Source organism: Muscardinus avellanarius (assembly GCF_963383645.1).
Source record: "Muscardinus avellanarius genome assembly, chromosome: 9".
NCBI classification, from domain to species: Eukaryota; Metazoa; Chordata; class Mammalia; order Rodentia; family Gliridae; genus Muscardinus; species Muscardinus avellanarius.
The window spans coordinates 32,307,101-32,334,008 of NC_137795.1; the positions used below are offsets into that span (position 1 = coordinate 32,307,101).

Below are 26,908 nucleotides of genomic sequence, written 5' to 3' on the forward strand. Positions count from 1 at the left end.
GGTGTAGCTCGGAGGCCGAATGCCCCTGGGTTCCACCTCCAGACCCGAATTAAAAAAAAAAAAAATAGGGCAGGAGGTGTAGCTCAGAGTTCACATGCCCCTGGGTTCCATCCCCAGACCTGAAAAAAAAAAAAAAAAGAAAAAGAAAAAAAGAAATATGTCTAAGTATACTGGATATGAATTGCACTAATGGTCTATATTTCTTTTTTTCAGCTATTTTCTTTTATTTGAAAATAGTATAGAAAATAAGGAATTCTAGCTCTTCAGCTTTGTTAAAATTATACAATTTGCTTTAAGTATTCAGCCTAATTACATTCTTTGTAGTATCATTTTGGTTCACTTTAAAGGTTTTCTTAAGTATGATTCTATGACATTTAATAGACAATAGGCTTATGCCCTTGATCTTTGAAGAAAAATACATTACTGAAGATAACACTTTTCTATTTGAGAAATATTTAAACTATATGGTTAAGCACTGTGATGATGCTCAAGGCAGGAATTTTGTCTTCAATATTAATAGTAACAGACAGAAAACAGCCTTTCATCTGAAGGAATGCCTTTCTGCTATAAATTTTTACTTACAAATATGTGAAGATGGCCATACACCATAAAAAACTTTCCTATGTGTTACAACTAGATAATGTCCCCTGAAGAACTAATGTATTAATGTTCAGAGTGAATTTAATTAAATCCTGAGGGTTGTAATCTCATCAGTAGGTAAATCCATTGAAATGCATTTAGTGGGTGGTAACTGAGGCTGATGGGTTCTCGTGTCTTTGAACCCCCTTGCTTGTATGCTTGCTTTCTCTTGCTTCAGGCCTCCAGGATGTGAGAGCAGAGATCTTGCTCTCTCTCCTTTTCTCTGGTTCCAGCTGCCATGCCCCGAACTCCATGATCCCCGGACTCACATGGACTAAACTCCAAAATCTCCAAAAACGTTGAGCAAATAAATATCGCTTCTCCTAAATTGTCTGGTCATTTGTTCTGGATTACATCACTGAGAATGTTGACAGAGACACTATGCAAGTACATGATAGAAAAAAACCAAGCTCAGTAAACAAGAAACTAAACCCCTCGTATAACAATGAAGAAACAATGATCCCTGTGTTATTATTAAAAAAGACTTGCCAATTCTAAACTATTTACTATCTAGTATTTTACAGAAAATGTTTCCTATTCTTTGCTTTATAGTTTATGATATATAAACATTACTTACATAAATATATACATATTTCTGTATATAGACCAGATTCCAGACAATTAAGTTATCAATGTTCTAGGAGCTATTGATAGGTCACTCAGAACTAAGGAAGATGATACTTGTTTTTTTTTCCTTAGTATTATTGCTATACTTTCATGCTCACGAAAAGATAACTACTCAGAAAACAAAGTAGCAAGATGTGAAGTTGTACATTTTCTTAAAATTCTGTGCTATAGCTAGGTGTGGTGGTACTCGCTTTTAATCCTAGCATTCAGGAGGCTGAGACCGGAGGACCGTCGTTTGCTGACAGCCTCAGCTACTTAGTGAGGCCCTCCACAACATAGTGAGACCCTGTTTCAAAATAAAAAATAAAAAATAGGGCTGGAGGTGTAGCTAGAAGGTAGAATGCCCCTGGGTTTCATCTCCAGTACCGCAAAAAAAAAAAAAAAAAAAAAGTATTATATAATGACTTGAAATCATCTTTCATGAGAAGAATTGACAAAAGTGGAAAGTTAAGTGATTCAATAAACAACCATATCAGACTATATTAAGAAAATCTAACAGGATTTACACTATCATCAGTAGGTCAAACTGATATATAAAAATCTAACTTTCAGTTTTTGCTTTGAGCTAAAAAAAGACACAGAAATTCTAGAGTGTAGATGTATTTCTAAACACTTACTAGCTGATCATTCTGAAGTTTTGATTGCCAGAGAGAACATTCCTTGATCTTCAGCGGAGCCTGCCTTGGTATCCAAGAATAAATCTAAGCGTTGTACTGACCTTTCCAATAAAAGTGTTTTGAAATAGATATCTAACAAATGAAGACTACAAATCTTTGAAAGGTACTTTTTCCTAGTAAACAAGAAAATGAAACAATATCATAGCTTTTACTTCTAAGCAATACGCCATATAGGATATGAACAGGCCAATCTAATTTTCTTCAAATATATAACTTAGGCCGACTCAGAGGTAATTTTGCTTTTGTTTTTCATGTTTTCTAACTCACTAATGACTTCTTTTCTACTTGTCTTTTGCCACCGAAAAATTACGTTTGAGAGCTATGTATCAATTAGCTATTCCCCCAAATGAATCCCCATATGTCAGCTTTTTTCTAATAATTTATTCTTCAAGCACCATCCACATAGGTATAAAAACAAAATGACTTTTTTGCAGTGTTGTCACCCTCCCCCATTCAAGAAAAATGAACAAAAAATACATACTATGGTTCTTAGCCAGGAGCATTTTATCCCTTATTCACTAGTGGTAAATGAGTCAGATATGAGTTGGCCAGGAAAAGAGCTGCTTTACCCAAAATCTTAGTATGAAATGAGTCATCTCACTCCAAACACCAATATATCCTCCAAAATAACTGGCAAGAATTTCCTATAAAAAGACTCCTGCCTTCGCTCTTTTCCATCTATTTAGGGCTCTGATTTTTCTAATTTTTCAATTTCCTGTGTGCTTATAGTATTGCCTTCATAACAAAAAACCAAGAACATTTCTGCCTTTTTATCTTACTTTGACAATCACCTTTCCCCATTGAGAAGGGGGCCAATTCTGACCCTATTCTCCTGGAAAGAGCAAGTGTGCTGTGACTTTCAAAGTCTCTTTCTCTCTCTCTCATGAAATTCATGCATGGTTCAATTGAAATGCAAAAGCAAGTTGAAGAAGAGTTTTTCTTTTCCTCTGTTTTTTTTTAAGGAAGTTTAAGGCCACAGAAAAAAATTCAAGCAAAACCATTGTTTTTTTCCCTGCAAGAAATATCAATCATAACAGATACAATCTATATTAAACTAATAAATGAAATATGAAACCAGGCAACAAACTTTGCTTTCCTGTGCCTCAGGACATTAGCTTATATATTCTCTCACTACCATCAGGCAAAGTCACTATGGACTGAGTCAGGGCTAATTACTATAGATTATCAGGATCCAAGCACCCTATTTACCTGAGGATGAATGAGTCTGCTTATAGGGCCGATTCCTGTCAAAGTGCTGAGATTTTTGTATTCCTTAGGTCTCATACCATCACTTACCTTTTTAATTATTATAAGCTTTGAAATTTAATGGCAAGTTTACTAACAATTCACTTCCATCAGAGTGGAATTTAGCCTCACTTTTCTATATTAAACAAATTCTAAAGAGCAGCCATGTTCCTTTTATATCCAACAGTAACAGATGTTAGTTTCCTCAGTTTTACAGCCCTCAGATGACAGACAACTAACTGTTTTTGGCCTTGGGAATAATTGCAACACCTTTGGATTATGAACTTGGTTCAGTTCTTAGCTGGGAACAGCAGGGGTTAGTTCACATTATCAAAGATATAAAACAGGTTTTCCTTTATGCTCCAAATATCATAAGAAGATGCCTTCTATTTCAAGAAGTATACAAGGTTTTCCCTCATGATAATCTGCTCTTTAAGTGGTCATAGTAAGAGAAAATAGTTGAGTAAAAGTGAAATCTTGTTCAGTTTATCTCCTACTCTTGGCCAAAACAAGATGTTAAATCCATTAAACTCTGAACATCCAGTAAAAGCAAGAAAGCTAGAACTGTTCAAATTTGTGCATTCTTGGGAAAATTGCCAACCTGTGCACTAGTAGCAGAATCTGTGTAATTAATGGTGATGTTATTGATGGAAGGAGTCTGATTTCCTTCTCAGAAGCAATTTAAGAGTGCAAGTTGGCAGAGCTTTTTAGCAAAGCCTCACCTGGCTCACTTTGACATCGAGGCCATGTGACCTTGAAGTCAGCTGTAGAAAGCACTTATGTTAATGTGCACTGGGGGTGGCTTTGGTCACAGTAGACTTTAAGGAGTTTTGAAAGTAGTATCTTTCCTAGAAGAGGATGGTGAGCACCAAAATGCACAAATGGACAAAGATTTCTTAAAAAGAGAAGAGGCAAACTCAATCTTGGGTTAACCTCAAATCCCCAACTCACCCAGAAAGCTATATTCATACAAAGATGGAGACCAATTTTTTCCTAGAATGTGAACCAAGCAAGACTCGAGTCCACACAGACCTTTGCACACACTCTTGCCTTCTGAAGGGCAATTTCCCTCTTCACTCAGGTTTTGGACCTCAGGGACCGCCATGGAAGACAATGTGTGCATTTTGGCCACTTGCTATCCAGCATCACCTCCAGCTTCTTATCACAACTTTCCCTTTGTTATATCAAAAATTTCCAAATGATGAGCGGAAGAGAAACAATATCAGGGAAGGTGGAAATTACTAGGGAAAGAAGTTAGAGTTACACGCAGCTCTTTCCAGAATGATCTGCACAAAATTACCCAACAAGAGTGATTTATTTTTCTCTCACCATCTCTCATCCCCTCTGGTTCCACATGCTCTAGGTCTGTGATTCCCATGAGGAATGAAACAATGGAGGAGTTGATTAACTCCTCCAGAACCTTAACCATGTGTTGTGGCATCTGTGGTTTGGGAGAAAACAGGTGGAGGGAGCGGAGGATTCAGGTGGAGGAAAGCCAGAGAGGAGGCTCCCAAGCCTTAGAGATGACCCAGATGTTGCTCACCCACATGGTTCCCACATGCCCTCACCTGCTGTCTTCCTGAGCAAAGGGCTGTTCCACATCCACCGTCAAGGAGGCCAGAGCAGACACTGTCTCCGTCTCCTCTTGCAACTGAGCTCCAGGCAGAGCACAGCCCCTTGGCACAGCCGCCATCCTCACCGACTTCCAGTACTTGCCTAGAAAAAAACATCCATCATACTTTACAGGAATTTTAGTTAGAGCAGTAGTAATCAGAATCCTCATGTAGGTCCAACTCAGAGCAGTTGTTAAAATCCCCCATTATACACAGTTGTAATTTGGTTTCTTAACTGTTATGTTTAAGTCTTTTTTTCTCGATATGAGAAGGCCAAGTTGTGATGTACTCATATTCCCAAGACTGACTCTCTTTCTTGCTCGAAACATAATAAAGTGAGGAATAATCAATGATCTAATGAACTCACTACCAGACTGACAGTTGTCTCTACAACTGAATAAGCAATCTCCAGGCACCGTGCCACCTGGAAAACCCTCAAGAGACCTGGAGGCAGAAGTCACCTGGAGAAGATGAATGGAAGAGTAACATTTAAAAGTTGCTACTTGAACTGTTAGCTTTTTTTTAAAAAAAATAAAGTTGTAATACTGAAGAAAAAAGAAAAGTCCAGCAGTGCCAGCATGAACTGAATGGCAACTTTGCCAGAACAATCAGGGTTGTTAGTCCTGGATGTTCTTTCTTTCTTAACCTCAGGGTGTGTGCTAGGACAATAAGTGACTTAAAACTCTAATATATGCACTAGCTAATGTTGGAATCCATCCATATGTCATATTGATGTTTCTTTTTTTTTTTTTAGGCAGAGAAGTAGAATGAGAGAAAAATAAATAGAAGATCAGGTCGTTTCATTAGAGCATACCAATGGGATAAATATGAAAGAATAGAGTTAAAGGCCTTTTACAGCCCTCAGCTGTGTGTGTGTGTGTGTGTGTGTGTGTGTGTGTGTGTGTGTGTACGTGTGCGTGTGCATGTGTAGACTCAAATTAAAGCAGGAGACTCTTTCTAGGTGCTGACATAATTCACCAGGTTAGAACTACCAAACTGACCAATTTGGCATGTTGAAGGTCTGCCTATTTAGGAAAAAAAGATAGATGAATAGTGGATGGTGAAGTAAGATAACTGGGCTCTAGACCCAGCTCTGCTTCCGGACATCCCCATCATGTTCATAAGGCTTACTGGGATCTTATTATTTCTTCTTTCTTCTTCCTTCTCCTCCCCTTCCTCCTCCTCCTTTTCTTCTTCTTGGATTGCCCCATATCCATTCCAGCTCTAACATTTTATAATTTGCCTTTCTTTATCTTTCTGCTTCTCAGAGGAATAGACATCACATTAGGGAAAAAGACTCAGTATCCCTGCCCAGTGCCCTCTGGTGTCCATTCTTGCTGTGGTCACCTATTCTGATTTAAATCCGAGAAACACGGGACTTTTTATTTGAACCAAACAGTAACAATTTAGGCAGTGAATCCACAAACAAGCATTTTTTGAAAACTAAGGCTGTGCCCAATGTTGAAGGCACAAAGATGTTCTTGACCCCAACAAATGCAGTACAGAATCAGGTTTGGTTCATGTTTTTTAAATGACTATGGGGAGATCAGGGATGATGTGTTGAAAGATGAGGAGGGCTATGGCAGGAGGATCAATTTCACCTCCTGACAAAAATCCAGGTGGGGAATGATGATAATGTAAGCCAAAGGGAAATGATGGAAGAGAAATTTAGAGACAGGTAAATAGGTTTAGGAAGCCGGGCATGGGAATATATCTTGGATTTTTTTTTCCAGCGCCCCTCCCAACTCTTAACTCTGAAAGTTGCCCCTAGATTGATGGTTCCATCTCATGTCCCAAATTTCTCTAGAACACGATGTCATTATCTTCCTGCCCAAGTTGAAAATGCTACATTCCATCCACAATTAAGCAGAGTTGTAATGAGTATCACAAAGTATGACAGAACACGAGATTCACAATGCTAGTGATGTTCGGTGTCATTCCTTCCTTGCTGTCTAGATTGAGTAGTATGGGGCTCTGACAAATGTATCACAAATGACTGGCGGGTTTTGTTCAAATTACATTATAAAAAGTGCAGAAAAGAGATATTAGCAATATTGATCACCTAAATGTGTCCAAGGATGTGCTGTTTTACATTTTTAATTCCATTTAACCCTCATAAGAACCATGTAGACAATATTGAGAAATTTTTTCAAAGATAACATTGCTCTGAATCAGAAGAAATATTTATCCAGATCAGTCTAATCCCTAAATCTTGTTCTCCATACTCTACTGTCCTCCTCTACCCTCCTCCCAGCACACATAAAATACAAAATTCTCATAGTATATGAAAATCTTAACATAAAAGTATTATAAAATGGGCAGGGTGGTAAATGCCTATAATCCCAGTACTTGGGAGGCTGAGACAGGAGAATCACAGGCTTGAAGCTAGCCTCAGAAATTTAGGGAAACACTTAGCAACTTAAGACCAGGTTTCAAAATTAAAAAAACAAAACAAAAAAAAGCAGAAGGCTGGCGGTGTAGCTTGAAGTGAGAATGCTTTGGAGTTCAATCCCTAGTACCTAATAATAATAACAGTAGTAGTAATAATAATGAGGAGGAGAAGCAGAAGATTATATGTATTACAAATTCTTTACTTCAAAAAAATCTTTTGTCAATAAGCTATTTTTGTTTCATATCTATTTATCTATCTATCTATCTAATGACTCACCCACACTTTCTTAATGTTATGGTGTCAGAGTTGTTTTTTTTTATCCTCAAAGTAGGGCAAACATGTTCAAATAGTTCTGTATACCCTTCATTTCTTATAATGTTGTACTTTGCAAATACCAGTTTACTGGTTAAATCATTGATGATACAGCCATAAACTAGATACAAGTATTCTTGGAAGCATACAAATAAGCCCATAAAAATGGAGCTCTGACCTTAAAACAGTCAACATTTCCAGACTAGAGACCTCACACTAATTCCAGAGAAGTCACTAGACTATTCTGAAGCACAATGTTCACATTTACACAATGATAGCTGAGAGTTTGATAGTCATGGGGAGGATATTTCTGCTCTGATTCTACCTGGTGAATCTCATGTGATATCACATAGCATCACTTTTGGATATTACTGTAGGTTTGTTATGTCAGAATATCTTACTTTTTTATTAGCCTAAGAGACCTTGAAGAGGTCAGTAAACACCTAATTTTAGGTAATATAACATCTATAATCAAGAGCTTTCATTTTAAAGAGTTGTACCTTTTATTCCTCCCTGCCATAAAGAATACAAATGTCTTAACTTCCAAAAGACAACAAGGGCAGAAGGTTTGAATGGTTAGTAACAATCTTTAAGAAGAATGGCTGACAAAGATCCTTCAAATTTTGCCCTATATGCATGGGAGAAGGGAGAATTTTAAATAGCTGAGACTTTACTGGATAACATTTAATGTGTATAAATTATTCTGCTAAGTTATGATTAACTATTAGAAATTTGGCTTTTTTCCAAAAGTATGAAGTTCCTGACTCAGAAATAACCCAAACCTTTAAATTCTATGTGACCTCTGGCAAGGTATATAAAAACAGGGAAAATATTTTGCATTAATAATGCATTTATAGACCACTATCTCTATCTATAAAGGAGAACATTTAAAATGCAGGTAGGCATAACATAAGCTATGCAATATGTGGCCAACAAAAACCTCATAATTTATGGGTTACTTTGTCACATGATGTATAGATTTGTTTTATTTTTTTTTCTGGGGAGAAACAGATGTGCAAGAAAATCATATCTATTGGCATGAGAATAATAATGCCATTAGCACATAAGAGAAATAAACCAAGGTTTACTACAGAGTTCTCAGGTGCTGCTATTTATGAAGTTAAAAAAATATTAGTAACTGGCATCACTGAGTTGCTCTCCTATGGCAATAAAACTGGTAAAAGAGAGGAGTTTTCTACTAAAATTGAATGTGCACACTCCCTCCTCGGTCATAGCCTTTATCCTATTCACTTTTCCCACTGTGTAAATCTTCCCACTTTTCAGCACTTTTTAAAAGGACTATTCAGCCCTCATTATTCTGCATTTTTTGTTTTATCTGGCAAAGGTAAAGCAAAGAATGAATGCACAATTAAAGGTATAAAGCAGACAGTGTAATGCAGACCACTGAGAGCTAGAGGTGAAAACCATAGATGGAATTTCACTAAGTCATATGGGTGCCAAGAGAGGGCATCTTGCAGGTACTCTGTAATCAGACTTTGGTAAAAACCAAGTACTCTTGGTTTGGTAAAATAGGCAGTTTTCAACTTATAAAAGACTGTGTTAGAAATAACACATCAACTAAATGTGTTCCCAATCAATGCCCTTGCTGGTTTGAACATCTCCTGATTCTAGAAACCTCCCCCTTCCATCATCATTTTGGAAGTCTGAGTCATCCTTTCTCTGATTTCTTTTGTTTTCTTGCCATTTGAATGATACTGCCTTTCACCATTATACTTGGAGTTTCTGTAGAAAAAAAGCTGGTACTAATTCAACCTCTTCTGTCCTCATCATTAGAAATAATCAACACCTATGATTTAGGAGATGCTCAGGACCATGGATTCTCTAGAGATACTTTTTTTTTTTTTTAATAAAAGGCAGACTGTCACATGCAGCGCCTCATTTGGATGTGTCTGGAGTCTTGGAAGCTTGACTACCCTACATTCTCCTACAAATGGACCTTGAGAACTTGTTTAGAGGTTCTAGCAGGGGAGCGCAGCTACTTGTATACCCTTGACCGAAGACTGGTCCTCCTCTGTTCGGGGATGGTCGTCTTCTTCAACCAAGAGTGCAGCTTCGGGAAGGATGCACATGGAGTGGTGAAGGAGGAAGGGGACACCCACCTAGCCAGCCAGATCAGCCGAATCAACCCTGGCGATCAGTAGGGTGACAGATGTCCCAGCCAGATCTCCCTCGCAGCCATCTAGAGATGTTTAAGACTGTACTAAGATACATCTTTTTAGCTGAATGAAGAATTTTATCAGGATCCAAAACATTGTATCAATGTAAAAATAAAGATACATTGAAAATTGATATATAGTGAGTTATTTTTTCATGAAAATTTGGGCGATTTTGAATTTAAAAATAAAAGTTATGATATGAAAATATTTACTTAGCAGATAAAAATTATTTTTATCAGTTACTCATGAAATAGTCCTATTCAAAATTTGATTTCACAACTAAATTTTATTTCAAAAATAAAACTTGCATGGTTCACATACATCAAAGCATGGTAACCAACTTATTTATACGAATTGTCCAAATTTTAGAAAATAACAAATATAATTATGCATCTTGGTAGATATTTACATATATTATCAATTTGTGGCTATAGTGCTCCCTAATATGACATCAATAATATTATTATGAAGAATTTCTTTGTTTCAATAGGGTCTATTTTAGAATTTTTTGTCACAAAATTATCTCCAATCTTCTTCAAAGCTGAATTTTATAGTTAACCAATTTGAAATTCTTGGCATCTTTAATTTTTCTTTTCAAGAGACCAGTATTTTTGGTCAAAATATTCTTTCTTCAAATACTATCCTACATGGAAAACTCAGATCATCTACTGTTATGTAAAAATTATTTTCATTTCTAGTTTTAAAAACTGCAATGACTATTGTACTCCAAAAGTTTTTATGACTATCATCTTTTTTCTTCTTCTAGATAAAAAAAAAAAAAACTTCTCTGGCAAACCTTTTATATTAGACAAAATTGTCCAAAATTTTTCTCTATAACTCTTCAGAATTTTACAAATTAAGTGCTACAAAACCTTCACTTCTCAATTTACTTTCAAAAACAAGGGTTTCATCAAAGATTCTATCTGCAAATAGAGATCTTTCAAAGCTTAATTACAGATTTTTTTTTTTTTTTTGGTGGTACTGGGGTTCCTGGAAGCCCTTCTACTACCGGGCTACACTCCCAGACCTATTTTTATACTTTTCTCTTTTTTTGGTGGTACTGGGGTTTCTGGAAGCCCTTCTACCTCTGGGCTACACTCCCAGACCTATTTTTACATTTTTATTTGGAAACAGGGTCTCCTAAGCCAGCGAGCGCGGCTGGCTTCGAACCTGCGCGATCTTCCTGTCTCCGCCTCCCAAGCGCGGGGATTACAAACGTGCGCCACCTCACCCGGCCCAAATACAGATTTTTAATATTCAAATCATATGTACAGTTTGAGCACTTATCTTTCAGTTTGTTCAGTTATTCCCTTGTAGGGATCAATTTAAATGTTTCTACTTTTGAAAGCACTGTTTACCATCACTGCAATTCTCCAAAAGCTTTAAAAAATAGATATATTTGTTCTGTTTGGTGACTATTTTCTACCAGCTTCATTGAGGTATAGTTTATAAACAATAAATTACCAATTAAAGATTAGATCTTGATGATGCCTGTTGACAAATATATGCGATCATATAACTGGTATAACAATAAAAATTTAGAATATTTTTTGTTTTTATTCAGTGCATTGTAATTTTACACCATATTAAAGTATAGAGAGTCAGAACGATACATGTACAGATAGGATATTTTCATCCCCCTATAAAATTCCTTTTGGTCCTTTGGGGTCAATTTCTTTCTCTCCTTCTTGATGAGTACTCAAAGTCTGTCACTGTACTTTTGTTTATTCTTAAATTTTATACAAATGAGAACTTTAAGAATATGGTCATTATATCTGAATTCTTCTTTTGAAATTCAAAAGAGTCTCCCTTATCTTTATAATCTTTACCTTCATTTCTTTATATGGGACACAATTTTTCATTTCTATAGCATTTTTAAGATTTGATTATAATGTTTATCAGTGTGATTTTATTCACCTTTATTCTGATTGAGATTTTTGTTTAGCTCCTTGTGTCTGTGCATTATTAGTTTTCATTAAATTTGAAAAACCTTTCCCATTATTTCTTCATATGTATCCCCATGCAAACTTTCTGTGGAACTTCAAATATAGATATGCTAGACAGATTGAGAATGTATAAATGGCACTGATACACTATTTCATTAGTCTTTTTTCCCTATTCATTAAGGATTTTTATTACTGTGTCTTCTACTTCACTGTTTTGTTTTGCTTTTCCTTCTAAAGTGTATAAGCTGCCACTAATATCTAAGATGATATGTGTATTAATTTCAAACATTGTATGTTTTACTCTTAAGACTTTCATTTGCCTATCTTTTATGTTTTTCATTTGTCTCCTCATTATGTTGGCCCTTCCTCTTCATAGTTGAAGTAAATGTTTATTTAGCATTCTGGGTAAGATTCTGTTAATTGATTTGCCTTATGGTTCTAGGTAACATTTTCCTTATTTCTTTCTTTGTATGCCTAATATTTTCATTTAGATGCTTGACATTACTGATTTGAACATTTTTTGATCATTGAATTTTGTTGTACTATTTGAGAAAGGGATAGACATTGTTTTGACATGTCATTAAATTAGTTGTAATCAGTAGAATCCTTTTGAGGGTTACATATATTTTTTTTTAAGGCTGGATCCAGAGCACATCAGCACAAGGCAAATATAGCTCTACAACTAAGATGAAATTGTTTTGATGTCTCTGTGTTATACCTTGAATCACAAGGTCTTTCCATTGGGATTAGTAGGAATGAAAACTATTCTGAGTTTCATATGTACTTCTTGAATTGTGTAATCTACTGCTTTTCATTGGCTATTTCTCCAGGATAGGAATGTCACCTCATGCATATAAAGATTAAGTATTTGGATGAAGCTTTAAGGAAATTCCTATACATGGAGCTCTCTCTCCCTCATGTATGTGTGTGTGCATATGTGTGTGTGTGTGTGTGTGTGTGTGTGTGTGTGTGTGTGTGTGTGTAAACTTCATCTCCAATATTCTGCTTCACAAATGTAGCCATTTTAATTTCCCCCAAATTTGACCAGTCTATTCTCATCTCGGTAAAACCACTGGATCCTATTTAGGTTTTTCCTGTCTATGTTGAAGCCTGTAAGCTTCCACTGGGCAGTTCATGTGACTAATTACATTCTCATTAGGAAAAAAAATAGAGTGGAAAGGACTCAGAGTATGATGAAGCTGAAAAAAGAATGAATGGGTACAAGAGACCACAAATGCTATTGAGTTGTTAACTAAGATGCAGGATTACATTCGTTTATTTGACAAATACTGGATGTATTTTCTAAATACAACAGCAAGAAAATGAAAAACAAATCCAGCAAAGTAGCCAGATACAAAATCAACTTACAAAAGTTTATTTTTATATACCAACCCCAAATCCACTGAAAAAGGAATCCTGAAAACAATTCCATTCACAGTAGCTTCAAAAATGCTTAAGAATAAATACGACTAGGCAGTAAAAAAATTTCTACAATGAAAATTATAAAACACTAAAGAAAAATATTAAATATGACCTTAGAAGGTAGAAAGACTTTTAATGTTCTTGGATAGACAGAATTTATATTATCAAAATAGTCATACTACCATAAGTGATCTATAGATTCAATGTAATCTCTATTAAAATAACAATGTCTTCATAGAACAAAAAAGATCCATATGGAATGAATGACCCAGAATGACCAATACAATTCTGAGCAATAAATCTATGCTGAAAGCATCACAATACTTGGTTTCAAATTATACTACATAGCTATAATAACACAAACAGCCTAGTACTGGTACAAAAACAGATACATAGGCCAATGGAATTGAATAAAGCTATAGATATAAATCCTTACACGCATAGCGAACTGACTTTTTAGCAAAGGTGCCAAAAATATACTTGAGAAAAGACAATCTTTTCAGAAAATGGTACTGGGAAAACTGGATATCCATATATAGAAGAATAAAATTATATATCTTTTTCTTATCCTGCACAAAAGTCAATTCAAAATGAATCAAAGACCTAGAAATTAGACTAGGAACTTTTCAATTATTATAAGAAAACATAGGAACCCGGCATAGTGGCGCACGCTTGTAATCCCTGTGGTTGGGAGGCTTACACAGGAGGATCGCGCAGGTTCGAAGCCAGCCTCAGCTACTTAGTGAGGCTCTCAGCAACTTAGTGAGACCCTGATTCCAAATAAAATATAAAATAGGGCTGGGAGTATATAGCCCAGAGGTAGAAAGCCTCTGGGTTCCACCCCCAGTACCACACACACACACACACACACACACACACACACACACACACACGGACCAAACCTTCAACATACAGGCACTGTTAACAGTTCTTCAATAGGACCCCAAGTATCAGAAAATAAAGCTAAGAATCAATAAATAAAATAGAACCAAATTAAAAAGTTTCTATGAAACAAAGGAAATAAGAGTCTCTACAGAAGGCCTACAATATGTAAGAAAAATATATGCTATCTACTCCTCTGATAGATGACTAATATCTAGACTATATAAAGAACTCAAAAATTTAACACACAATCTAATCAAAACTGTGCAATTGAGCTGGTAAACAATTTTCAAAAGAGAAGTACAAATTACCAATAAATATAAAATATTAGCTGGGCGTGGTGGTGCACGCTTGTAATCCCAGCATTTGGGAGGCTGAGACTGGAGGATCACGGTTCGCGGACAGCCTCAGCTACTTAGTGAGGCCCTTTGCAACTCAGTGAGACCCTGTTTTAGAATAAAGAATAAAAAAAAATAGGTCAGGGGATGTATCTTGGGGGTCAAATGTCCCTGGGTTCCATCCCTAGACCTGCAAAAAGTAATATGATCCAACTATACCACTCCTTGGTTTATTTCTAAAAGAATTAAAAATAGGATGCTATAATTGCAGACCCATTTTAATTGCAACACAAATCACAACAGCCAGATTACGGAACCAATCTAGATGTCCATAAACATATAAAGGATAAAGAAAATGTGGCATGTACATTCAGTGGAATTTTACTCAGCCATGAAGAAGAACAAAATTATGACATTTGCAAGAAAATGAATGGCACTAGAGAATATTATTCTAAGTGAGATCAGCCAGTCTCAGAAAGTCAAGGGTCATATGTTTTCTCTCATAGGTGAAGCTCGAGACAAAATAGGAAACATAAAGGACTTCAGAGAAATGAGGAGAGAAACCAGCAAAACAATGGCAGGGGTTTGGAGGAGGGAGGAGTGAGGGGGAAAAGGAAGACTGAGAAAGGATACAGTTGAAATAATGCTATGTTTGTACATGAAATGTATCATTACCATCTCACTAGCATGCACAGGAAGGGAGGGAGAGCATGGTGGGATGCAGAGGGTGATGTGTGCATGTATGTTTGTGCATATGTGTGCATGTATGATGTGTGCATGCATGTATGCAGAGGGTGATGTGTGCATGTATCAAGTGATGTGTGCATGTATGTTTGTATCACTTTGAATCTTACTATGATGTTTCATTACAACGCTTCAGTAAAGTATGAAAAAAATAAAATAAAAATTCTGATTTAAAAAAAAATCCAAGGATATATTTCACCAAAGAATACATATGTGCATATAGAAGTTAAAAATAAATAAATGCATTATAAATAATGAGACCCAGATTTCTCATTTTTGGAGAAAGACATTATAAAAGAGGAAAGAGAAAATCTAGAATGAACTCTACAGGGTTTGAAGTACTGGTGTTGAGTCAGGGGTATCCATGAGAAATGTGTTTTAAAAAATATATGGTGATAATTAAATATAAAAACAAACATAGATGTATATATACATGGCTTAGTATTGACACATATTTCCTGGCTGCATTCACTGAGAAGGCCTGGAAGCAATGGTATTTTAGTAGCAACGAGCAGAAGATCCTAGTTTCAAAATGCATTTTCCATTGACAGAATCCAGGGCTCCTTGGAGATAGAGCTGCTTCCAGGGCCAAGGCAGCGTGATGGTAATTTTTCTGTGTTAACTTCAAACTGTTCAGTGTGCCCAGATATTTGGTTCAACATTATTCTGACTGTGTCTCTGAGAATGTCTCTAGATGAAATCAACATTTAATTAATAGTCTTGGTGAGACAGAATGCACTACTCCAGAGAAGGTGAATCTCATTCACTCTCCTGAAGGGAACAAAAAACCTGAGTAAGAGAGGATGTGACCCATCTGTCTGACTGTCACCCTTCGCCCTTCGTCAAGTCTTTGGACTTGAACTGGAACTTGCACCATTAGCTCTCCTGGGTTTTTAGCTTGCCAGCTACAGATCTGGAGGCTCAGCCTCCACAACTGTGTGAGCCAAATCTTTATAACGAACCTCTTTTTATATGCTTTTCCTATTGGTTCTGTTTCTCTGGAGAACCCAGATTAATTTAGGCAGGAAGATTAAACTAATACATTTCAAGGTGAGCCTGGAACATCTTGTTGTACAAAAAGTAAGGAACTCCTCATAAAAAGGTAGAGTCATGTAAAAAGAACACGTGATCCAGCCTGAAGTAGCTTTAAATGACCAGAGCTGAAACAATGAACGCAGCAATATAAATAATGATCACATTGGATTATAACACCTAGAAAAACTAAATATCCATGAGTTCATAATGATGTAAACATATAGTGAAAAAAATAAGTGAATGAATATAAAGGAAAAGATAGCTCCTCATTAAAAATCATTTCCAAGTAATAATTGCAAAAGGAAAAAGGAAATAGAAAACTAGTGTTATTAATTGTTATAGGCAAGATCCACCAATGAATGTTAAAACTAAGAGACAAAAGTTTGAGGACAACACAAAATATCTCCCAATATGTTATTAATTCCAAAGGAAAATATTGTAATATCACACATAAAATCTTTTTTTTTTTTTTGCAGGTCTGGGGATGGAACCCAGGGGCATTCGACCTCCGAGCTACAGCCCCTGCCCTATTTTTTATTCTTTATTTTGAAACCGGGTCTCACTGAGTTGCAGAGGGCCTCACTAAGTAGCTGAGGCTGTCCATGAACCGCGATCCTCCAGGTCTCAGCCTCCCGAATGCTGGAATTACAAGCATGCACCACCACGCCCAGCTCCACACTTAAAATCTTAACCAAGTAATTAAGGTTAACCTCATCAAGAATAAAATATGTTGAAATCATACATCCCTAAAAGAATATGCTGGGAATGGTAAATCACTATAATGGTATTCTTGCCAGATATATATATATATATATATATATATATATATATATATATATATATATATATTCACTTTGATTATAAGAAAACATTAGGAAAAGCCAATCTGAGGCACATTCTACAAAATAAATGATCAGTATTCTTCTAATGTGTTAAATTTATGAATAATATATAAAAGAACTGTCATGGCTGGGAGGAGACAAAAGAGACATGACATTTAGATGCAATAAAGGATCATGAATTTGGCCCTGGGACAGAATAAGAAAATCAGTGATAAGCCCTGCTGGAATTTCAAGAAGTTGTAGAGTAGAGCTAGTATTATTAGTAGAGAAGGTGGGAAGAATTTCAGACAGGCAGAGTTAGTTGACTTGAGAAATACAGGCCCATTTGAATTTGGTGATCATAGATTCATAGAGGACATATAGCTATACTCCAAAACAATCTCCAGTAGGTGTACTTATTTAGGGCCACTGTTGGAGAAAAGTGTTTGCAGAATAAATCCAGAGTTAAGCTGGGCGTGGTGGCACATGCTTGTAATGCACACGCTTGTAATCCCTGCGCTTGGGAGGCGGAGACAGGAGGATCGCGCAGGTTCCAAGCCAGCCTCTCTGGCTGTTTCCAAATAAAAATATAGAATAGATCTGGGAGTGTAACCCGGAGGTAGAAGGGTTTCCAGGAACACCAGTACCACCAAAAAGAAAAGAAAAGAATATATCCAGAGTTGAAATTTTCTTAGATTGATATAATAGAAGGACAAGACAGGTTGAGTGGCAAGGTAGTTTAAAAGGCAGAAGGAAAAATAAATTTAAGCATGATGATGATGATGATGGTGATGATGATGATGATGATGATACTGATGTAATGGGGATTTAAACTGAAAGCATTCTATCTCCAAGCTGTATCCCAATCCTTTTTTAAATTTTCTAATTTTGATAGAGTCTAGCTAAATTGCTAAGATTCTTGATCATTTCTGAGACTGGCCTCAAGCCTGTGATCCTCCTCCTGTCTCAGCCTCCCAAGTACTAGGATTATAGGTGTGCACCACCACATCCAGCTGAAGTATTATTATTTTTAAGTTGTACATAGAAACAAAGGAAGAAAGGAAAGAAATAATGAATAAAGATATTTGAAGAATTAAAAAATAGGAAATAAATAGATTCTTAGGTATGCACATCAACAGTTCCATGGCATATAAGTCTAATGGTCCAATATATCCATCTTCAGCAGAGATATGCCAGCCAGTGCTGGTTTATGATTCATTTTTTTTCAAGTCTGCTAAGACAACAACAGATGGTCATATGCTGCCAGGTTCCTCTAATTTCCTTTCTCATTCTTTATCCTTGCAAGTATATGATGAAAGAAAGAAGAAAGACAGAAGAATGAATGAAAGAAAGAAAGATAAAAAGAAAGAAAGACAAAAGACAAAGGCTCTATTATAATTTTGGTAGGATTCAATGGAGAAGTGAAAAGTTAATGAATAACATTCATCTAGTATTATGAGTCCAAAGTAATCCCCCCTCCTTCATTTTAACCCCCAATAAGTTTTGTTCTAATTTCTTGTTTCTGCTGGTTCTCTCTAGTTATTTATGTCCCTCTGCACTAAATTTCATTATTTTAATAAAAGGTATATATTTATTTATTTATTTTGGGTTATATTTTGTCATTCTCTGTATTTACAGAGGTTCTAAATTAGAGATTCTTTCCTCCAAAAAGAAATTTCATTGATCTCCTCTAGAACCTAGGGATGGAGAAATTCTACACAACTTTATACAGATCTAAACTCAATACAAGTTATTTCACAAAATCAAAAGAGTTGGAATCCTTCCAAACTCCTTCTTTGAGGCCAGTATCATCTTAATACCTAAACTGAATAAATATTCCTCAAGAAAATACAATTATAGACCAATTTCATTGATAAACATAGATATAAAAATTCTAAACAAAATACTATCCATGTGTATTCAAAACCACATCAAGAAAACTGTGTACCATGACCAAATTGGTTTCATATGAGGAAAGCAAGTCAACAATGTCATTCTTCACTGACCAAGAAAAATTAGTCATAAATTTCATATGGAAAAACAAAAGACCCAAAATAGAGAAAGCAATTCTCAGCAATAAAAACCATGAAGGAGGAATCACAATTCTTGACTTCAAACTATACTACAGAGCTATAGTAATAAGAACAGCATGACACTGGCTCAAAAACAGTCACGTAGACAAATGGAATAGAATAGAAAATATAAAAACAAATCCACACACACAGCCAATTTATTTCTGACATAGGTGCCAAACACATACCTTGAAGAAAAGATAGTCTTTTCAACAAATGATGTTGGGCAAACTGATTATCCAGTTGTAGAAAATGGAACTAAATCCTTACCTCTCGCTCTACATAGGAGTAAACTAGATATGAATCAAAGACTTGGAAATTAGACCAGAGAATTTGAAGCTACTAGAGGAGAGCATAGGTCCAACAATCCAACATTTCGACACAGGAAGAAGCATCCTCAACAGGACTCCCATAGCTCTGGGAGTTAAAAAAAAATTAAGAAGTGGGATGCCATTAAAACTAAAGAAGTTTCTGCTTATCAAAGAAAACCATCAAGAATCTAAAGAAAAAGCATACAGAATGGGAGAAGATCTCTGCCAGTTATCTTTCAGATAGAGATTAATATCTAGAATATACAACTTAGGAGACTTTACTCTAAAAAACCCTAAATAACCCAATCAAGAATTGGGCAATTGAACTAAATAGACATGTCACAAGAGAAGAGATACAAATGGTCAATAAATCCATAAAAAGTTCAAGATCATTAGCAATCAGAAAGATGCAAATCAAAACTATACTGAAATTCCATTTAACTACAGCCAGAATGTCAATCATCAAGAAGTCAAATAAACAATAAGTGCTGGTGAGGATGTGGGGAAATTGGAAATCGTCTACACTGTTGGTGAGATTGAAAATTAGTTTGCCACTATGGAGATCAGTGTGGAGATTCCTCAGAAAACTGCGAATTGGATCCACCATATGATTCAGCTATACCACTCCTGGGTATATTTCCAAAGAGTCTGAAATCAGAGAACTAGAATAATATATGTATATCCAAGTTCATAGCAGCACAATTCATCATAGCCGATTTATGGAACCAACCTAGATGTCCATCAACAGATGAATGGATAACAAAATTCTGGAATATACACACTATGAAATTCTACTCAGCAATAAAAAGAGCAAAATTATGTCATTTGCAGGAAAATGGATGGACCTGGGGAACATTATGTTAAGTAAGATTAGCCAGTCACAGGAAGTGAAGGATCATATGTTTTATCTAATATGCAGAAGCTAGGGAGTGATTGGGATACCAGAGAAGCTTCAAGTAATGAAGGAGAAAGTTCAGTGGAGCCAGGAAGGTGGTCTAGGGGAGAGGAGGAGGAGGAGTGAGGATCAACGAAGGAATTACTACCATGAGCTTCATATACATATGTAAGAATACCAATGTCAATCTCAGCACCTGCATGGGGAAGGAGGCCGAGGAAAGCCCAAGTTCTGTGTATATGTACGCCACTATCAATGTGAGTTATATTTTGATGTGAGACTATAATGCACCAATAACAGTATATTAAAATAAATAAAAAGAAAGAAAAGAAAGTAGGTTTTTACATCATAATCCAACCAGGAATAAAATCATGGATTTACTGTTTCCTAGTAAAAAGATTTTCAACAAACCACCTAAACTTGTTAAAGCCTAAATTTGTTCATGAACAAAACAAAGAAAATAACTGCATTGCAGAGTTGCAAATTAATGAGACATAATATATATATATATATATATATATATATATATATATATATATATATACACCTAGAAATTATCTTCTATAAAATTTGACTTTCTTCTAGTGTGTCCTATCTCTGTACATGGTATCACATATGTGTAAAATTCACCTGGGTGCTAACTGCTGAGATATCATCACAAAGCATTTCTGTTATTAAAGTGGTCTTGGTCCCTAAAACATACACTGTTTTATTGATTCTTTTGGTTTGATTCATGTTGTCTTAGAAGAAAGGAGAGTGAAAAAATTTAAAATAGCAGATGTAGTTTGAATAAAAATAAACTACTGAGGCAAGTTAAGTCTCTAAGAGGATGGCAGGCTTTCCTTCCTACTCGGGTACATTCTAGTATTAGGGCTCTACCACACAATACCCAGAGTTTTGACATTTCAAGAGAATAGTTAATTAGACATTCAAAATCAACGTTGAGAAAGCCATGTGTATGAGTTTGACCTGGCTCTGATACAAAGGAGGGTTAGTGGGGTTAATAGTGAGAAAAAGCCTAACGCTGCTTTTCTTCAATGAAGGTCTGCCTGGCCCAGGGTCCCAACATCAAGGCCTCTTTCTAAAGCCAAGAAATATATGACAAATAGCAGCTCACACCTGACAAGAGTCAGGGTTTTAAACTCAACAGGGCAGGGATTTGAAATTCTGCCAATCCTTGCATTTTTTTCTGATTAGATGTATTTTACAAGTTCACAAGAGGCTCCAAGTGGCCTTAGTTCCACGGCTCCCCAGAATTTGGCACTGGGCTTCTAGAATTGACTATGGCTCAACCCCAATTAGCCAGAACTTCCAACAATACAAAGTTTGAGTTAAATTAATTTTTAAGAATATAAATTATGGAAAAAATGGGGGGAAAGTGCATACAGAAATAGCAAAAGGAATGATTTGTGTGTGTGTGTGTGTGTGTGTGTGTGTGTGTGTGTGTGTGTGTGAGATAGTATGACGTTGCAGCTGGGAGAGACTCTGAAACTCACTGCTTATTTTATGATCTTGCTTATCCCCACTTGTGAGCTCTTTGAACTGAATGTTCCTCAGTTTACATAGGAATGAAAATAGTACTTGCTTTTTAGGGTTATTGAGAAGATTAAATGAGTTAATTTACAATGACAAGAATTCTTAGAATAGTACCTGGCACACAGTAACCATTCAGTGACTTATTATTTGCTAACGGCTAAAAGGTTTTGTATTGCAAAAATAATTATATTCCTTGACCCTCTATAACTTCAGTGCAGAGGAAAAATGATGTTTAGGATACTGCTGCCATCCTCCCAATCTTTAAGATTCTCAACTACTAGTTTCTTCTTTCCTTTGAAATTTTTCTTCCTCCATCATTTCCTACTTCAACAGATGACTACTCAGTTTTTCAAGCCAGAAAACCTAGGAAGCATGAGTCCTCCCCATGCTAATTAGTTATTACATTATGTCAGTTTTACTTGTGAATAAAACTGTCACATCTGATAATAAGCCCTGATAGTATCCTGTCCGTGGTGCAGGAATACAGGTCTTTTGAGATGCAGGTTTGAAGGTCCTTCCCTGTTTCAAATAAAACCTCAAATTCCTGTGAGTGAAAGATTCCTTTCCAACCCTATGATTATCTTCTTGTTCTTCTCCCTGGATCTCAGTAGAATGGAAATTAAGGGAAGAGGAAAAGAGGGATAAGAAAAAAGAAAATCAGGCCCAGCCTGTTGGTGCATGCTTGTAATCCCAGCATTTGGGAGGTTGAGACAGGAGAACTGTGGTTGGAGGCCTTAGTGAGGCCCTTTGCAACTCAGTGAGACCTTGTTTCAAAATAAAAAAAATAAAACATAAGGCTGGGGGTGCATCTCAGAGGTAGAATGCCTCTGGGTTCAATCCCCAGTACTGCACACACACACGCACACACATACGAAAAATCAAATGAAATAGGAAGGGACAAAAAAAGAGAAAAAGTTGAGTTTGGGCTAGCATCTGGGTGTGGAATGGAGATGTTAGTGGAGCTTGGGAGATGATTTATGTAGCACATGTTGCAATCTGGGGAAACATCCCTTTTAACTGTGTGCATGGGCCCCTGAGGTTAAAATATTGGACAATTTCCCCCACAACAAGAGAGGTATACAAATTCCTATTAGCTTAGAAACAATCTGGATTTTCTCCTGGATTGTCTGATGTAAATGCCCTTCACTGTGGGGGAGGGAATAAGTTTGGTCTCACAGTGACAGGAGGGATAGCTGAGAATGACATTTTGAGTAAAAGAAGACAATGGCTGATACTTTTTACAGAAAGTCTTTTTTTTTTTTTACTTTAAATACTTTTTTCTATTAACTAGCTTCCAGATCTCTTAAATCACCCAGAAAACTAGACAGCACATATTCTAGTTGTCCATTCTAATACAAAATTATCAGTGTTTAGTATAATATTTTTCACTAGTTATCTTCTGCTGGATATAGAATAAAAGTAAAAGCCACGTCATGCATATTTCTTTGTACTTATCTAGCATTAGTGGTTTCTGCTCGGGCTGGTTTTCAGAACTGCAGACAGAACAAGAGCAGGAAGAAAAACAAGAATGAGAATAAGAAAAAGGAAATAAGAAAAGCAAGAAAAGGAGGAGGAAGCCATGCACTTGATTACACATGTATAAAACAGAAATCAAGCACAGTTTTGACAAATAGTATGTGTCAAATATTCTTGCCTTTGAGTTTCCAGGGAAAATCTAATATTTTTCTTAGTTCTCTAGAATGTGTGAGAATTCACATGCGGACAACTGGCTACCCTATTGTCTGTTACATAGCTATTTGCAACATTCTCCTGAAGTAAAGGAAATCATATCAGTATTCAAATTATCCTCAGAAGTTGGGCAAATGTAAAGAACTATAAAGTTGCTTCTTGTGGCCCTAAATAATTAATTGTTTTTAAAAATGAGAAGATGAACTATACTGACAAAATTTACGTCCCAGGGACCTGGAGTTGGTCTTCTGCACTCATAACATACACTCAACTAGAACTTAGGGTGGAAGTCTAGTCCCGTTCCTTGTGTTATTATTTTGCCTTTGTTGTCATAATAAGGAATTCTGAGGAAACCTCAATCCTCTGAACAAGGGAATATCCCTGAAGTAAGGGAAAGATGAAAATGGCATTTCAGGGGAGCTATTCCTACTGTTTTTTTTTTATATTATTATTCTGCTTCCTTTTTCCATTTTGTTTCCCCAGAAGTACCAACTCAGACAAGCAGCATTAATGCCACGCATATCATTCCAAATTTCTCTACACTGGTGTTTTTCTACTTATCAGTTACAAACCACTGAAGAGTTACAGTGAAATTTTAAAAGAATCCTCAAATCCTTCTGCAGATATATATTTCCTTGATCCGCAAATCAAGACACTATGATTATCACTATTATCATGTAGGAGGTCTACAAAGTTAGTTGACACTTAAAAGCAGTACTCTTCTTTTTAAAAATGCTTAAATAAAAGGAAACCATGCCTCTGTATTTGTGGTTCTCATATTTTTGGGTTTCACAGATCAATATCAATACCGTTTATTGTATGGTTTTAAAAGTTAAAATTATAGTCTTTCAGGCTAAATAAGTTTAGTTTTGTAGAAAATTCATTTCATGCTTCCTCCCTTTCAATGTCAGTGAAAATATTATCACGGATCAGCACTGGTACAAAGAATGGCATTCGAGAACTCTATTCCTCACCACGCCATGGAAGAATTCAATGTTGTATGTACTTTTTGAGTTGTTGGCATGGGTCTCTGGAAGGGTCATCTGTCCCACTCGAGGCCGACTCCTCCCTGGCATCACTCGTTAATTACTGTCATGCTGCCAAATATCAGATTCGGCACTAAGAATTTGTTAGCACTAAGACTTAGCCATGAAAATGGCAGCTCACAAAAGTATGTGTTCTTTCTAACTTAGAAATGACTCATCTTTGTGGGTTGAGAAGTAGGAAGAAGAAATGGGTTCTCTGTATTTTGTCTGTTCTTCTTAATCCCTCCTTTTGCATGGGCTGGCTCAAGGGTGTAAATATCTTAAGTAGGCTTAAAAAAATAAAAAGTAGGGCAAACATTTGATAGACTAGCAGATTCATTCAATCAACAAACAATTTCGGAACACCTACTGACTACATGTTAGTCAATGTGAAAAAGCTAATAGAATTAACAGAAACAACTAAATAGAAACAGCAGGAAAAGAAAATCTGTATCATCAAAGGACATTATGTTAAATCAGGGCATATTACAAGTTTTCCTTTTTAAGGCTGAGCAATATTCCATTATATATATAAATCCTATGTCTTTATCTATTCATCCATTTAAGGATATTTAGGTTTGTCTCATCTCCTCATTATTATGAATAATATTGCCATGGTATATTTTTGAGATCCTGCTTTTAGTTCACTTTTGTCTCCAGAAGTGGCATGACTGAATTACATGGTAGTTCCATTTTTAATTTTTTGAGGAAACACATGACACAGTTTTAAACTATACTCCATCTTGTCACCACCACATGGACAGTTAGTTGACCTTCATATATCATTCGCCATCTTGAGATGTAACCAGGCCCTGACCTATCAGAAGAGATCTCCACCTGTCAGGAGACATGGCTGCCTCACTATGGCCTCATAGGCCTTTTCTTCTCAGCTAAAGGAGCAGCCTAAAGAAGGACAGGACTGCAGGATGATACTGCTGTAGAACATGTGCACACATGTGGCCAGGCAGCGGGCCAAGGCTGCCTCCAGCATCTGCACACCCTCAGCTGGACCTCAGCTCTCAAAGAGAAATTCACTAAGGCCTGTCAGCACCTTGCCCCGTGCCTTGGAATTGGGCTGTCGAGGATCCTGCCTGAATGTGTCCCACTTGCTGCAAGGCCCCCTTCTCAACGTTTATGTTGTGTTCTGATTCAGTAGTCACAAACTACAGTACAAAATCATTCTTCAGAATCTGGGGTAGGAGGTGGGCTGAAACAGGACCACCTCCCAGAGCTGAAAGAAGCCCTTGTGCGATGCTCAGAGATGTGTATAAGGAAGAGGTTCTCTGGTTAAGAGAGACTACCTTCAGGGCCCCGTCCTAAGAGGCCAGGGCCCCAGGTTCAGAAGGACACCAGGTTCCATTCAGTACTCTGCTGCCGGCTTCTCAAAAATCATTAATGACATTTAACAAGGAAGTATTCGTCTGTTTTTATTTTGCATTTCATTTCCCTCACGCCATTATATAGCCAATACTACTTTCCCTACCAGTGGCGAAATAAAGAGCTCACTTGAAATTGGAGAGTGGGATATGAAATAGGGAAAAGTAAAAGTAAGAATACAATTTTATATTCTCTAAAGAAGTCAGGCATTGTGTGCCAAGCCAGGGGCCTGTTATTTAAATTTCCCATGCTATTATGAAGTTGGGGACTATAAAATGCCCACTGATTGTATAATTCCATGGGCATTACATCCACATTTTTTTTCTGTTCCATTAGTCTGGAAGAGGAGTCCCAAAGACACACACTTAGAACTGCATAAAAATGCACCACATGGTGTGGAAGCATCAGGGATGGACCACTTTGTGTCAATTTTCACCCCACGTCCCAAATGATGGGAGATCACTTTCCATCTTGTGTTTGTATTTCCCTTTACAACATCAAACCACCACTCCTTTCTTTCCAATTACAATCTGAATTCTCCCTTTGGTGAATGGTAGCTTTCTTTCTTAGTAAATATTTTTTGTATGGTGAAAACTTTGATTTTCTTCAGGACTGGAGACATAATTTTCAGGGCCCAGTGCAAAATGAAAATGTGGCCCCTTTGTTCAAAACTTACTAGGAATTTCAAGGCAGCAACCAAAAAGAAATTCTTTAGAACTTCAATGGGGAGGTGGGCTGAAACAAGAACACCAAGCCTGGGCCCTTCTAAGTGTAAGGCCTATGTGACCACATCAGTTGAAGGCTCATCAGGTCAGGTTTTATTTTCATTGGTCATAACTAGGGAAGGTACCCATTCCTAGACAATCACTATTAAGTAGGTTGACTAGCTCAGCCTCAGAGTAAGAAAAGTCCTTTAAAGATGGAGATAAGATAGTTTTCCCCTAGTTGCATTCTACCTGGTAAGGATTCATGAGTAAGCCAAACTCCTCCTGAGCAGGTATGAGAAGTGCCTGGTTGCTGGGTGGACAAACCACAGTGCCTGCTTCATCACCCATCCTGGACACAGAAGGTGGGGCTCTTCAGGACAAGCTCCCCTTCATCCAAACTTTGGTCCTTTATGATTCAGGAGATAT

At 36.6% G+C, this 26,908-nt stretch overlaps 1 protein-coding gene across 5 annotated transcripts in view; it reads right to left on the reverse strand.

The window, feature by feature from the left end:
- HDAC9 (histone deacetylase 9) overlaps positions 1–26,908 on the reverse strand; it is a gene marked incomplete at its 3' end in the record, with an annotated part of 511,771 nt that overhangs the window by 9,168 nt on the left and 475,695 nt on the right. For all 5 annotated transcript variants that reach the window (XM_080701494.1, XM_080701502.1, XM_080701500.1 and 2 more), the window contains one exon: positions 4,757–4,904. In XM_080701494.1, coding sequence (XP_080557620.1) covers positions 4,757–4,904 — 148 coding nt within the window. The remainder of the gene's footprint in view (positions 1–4,756; positions 4,905–26,908) is intronic.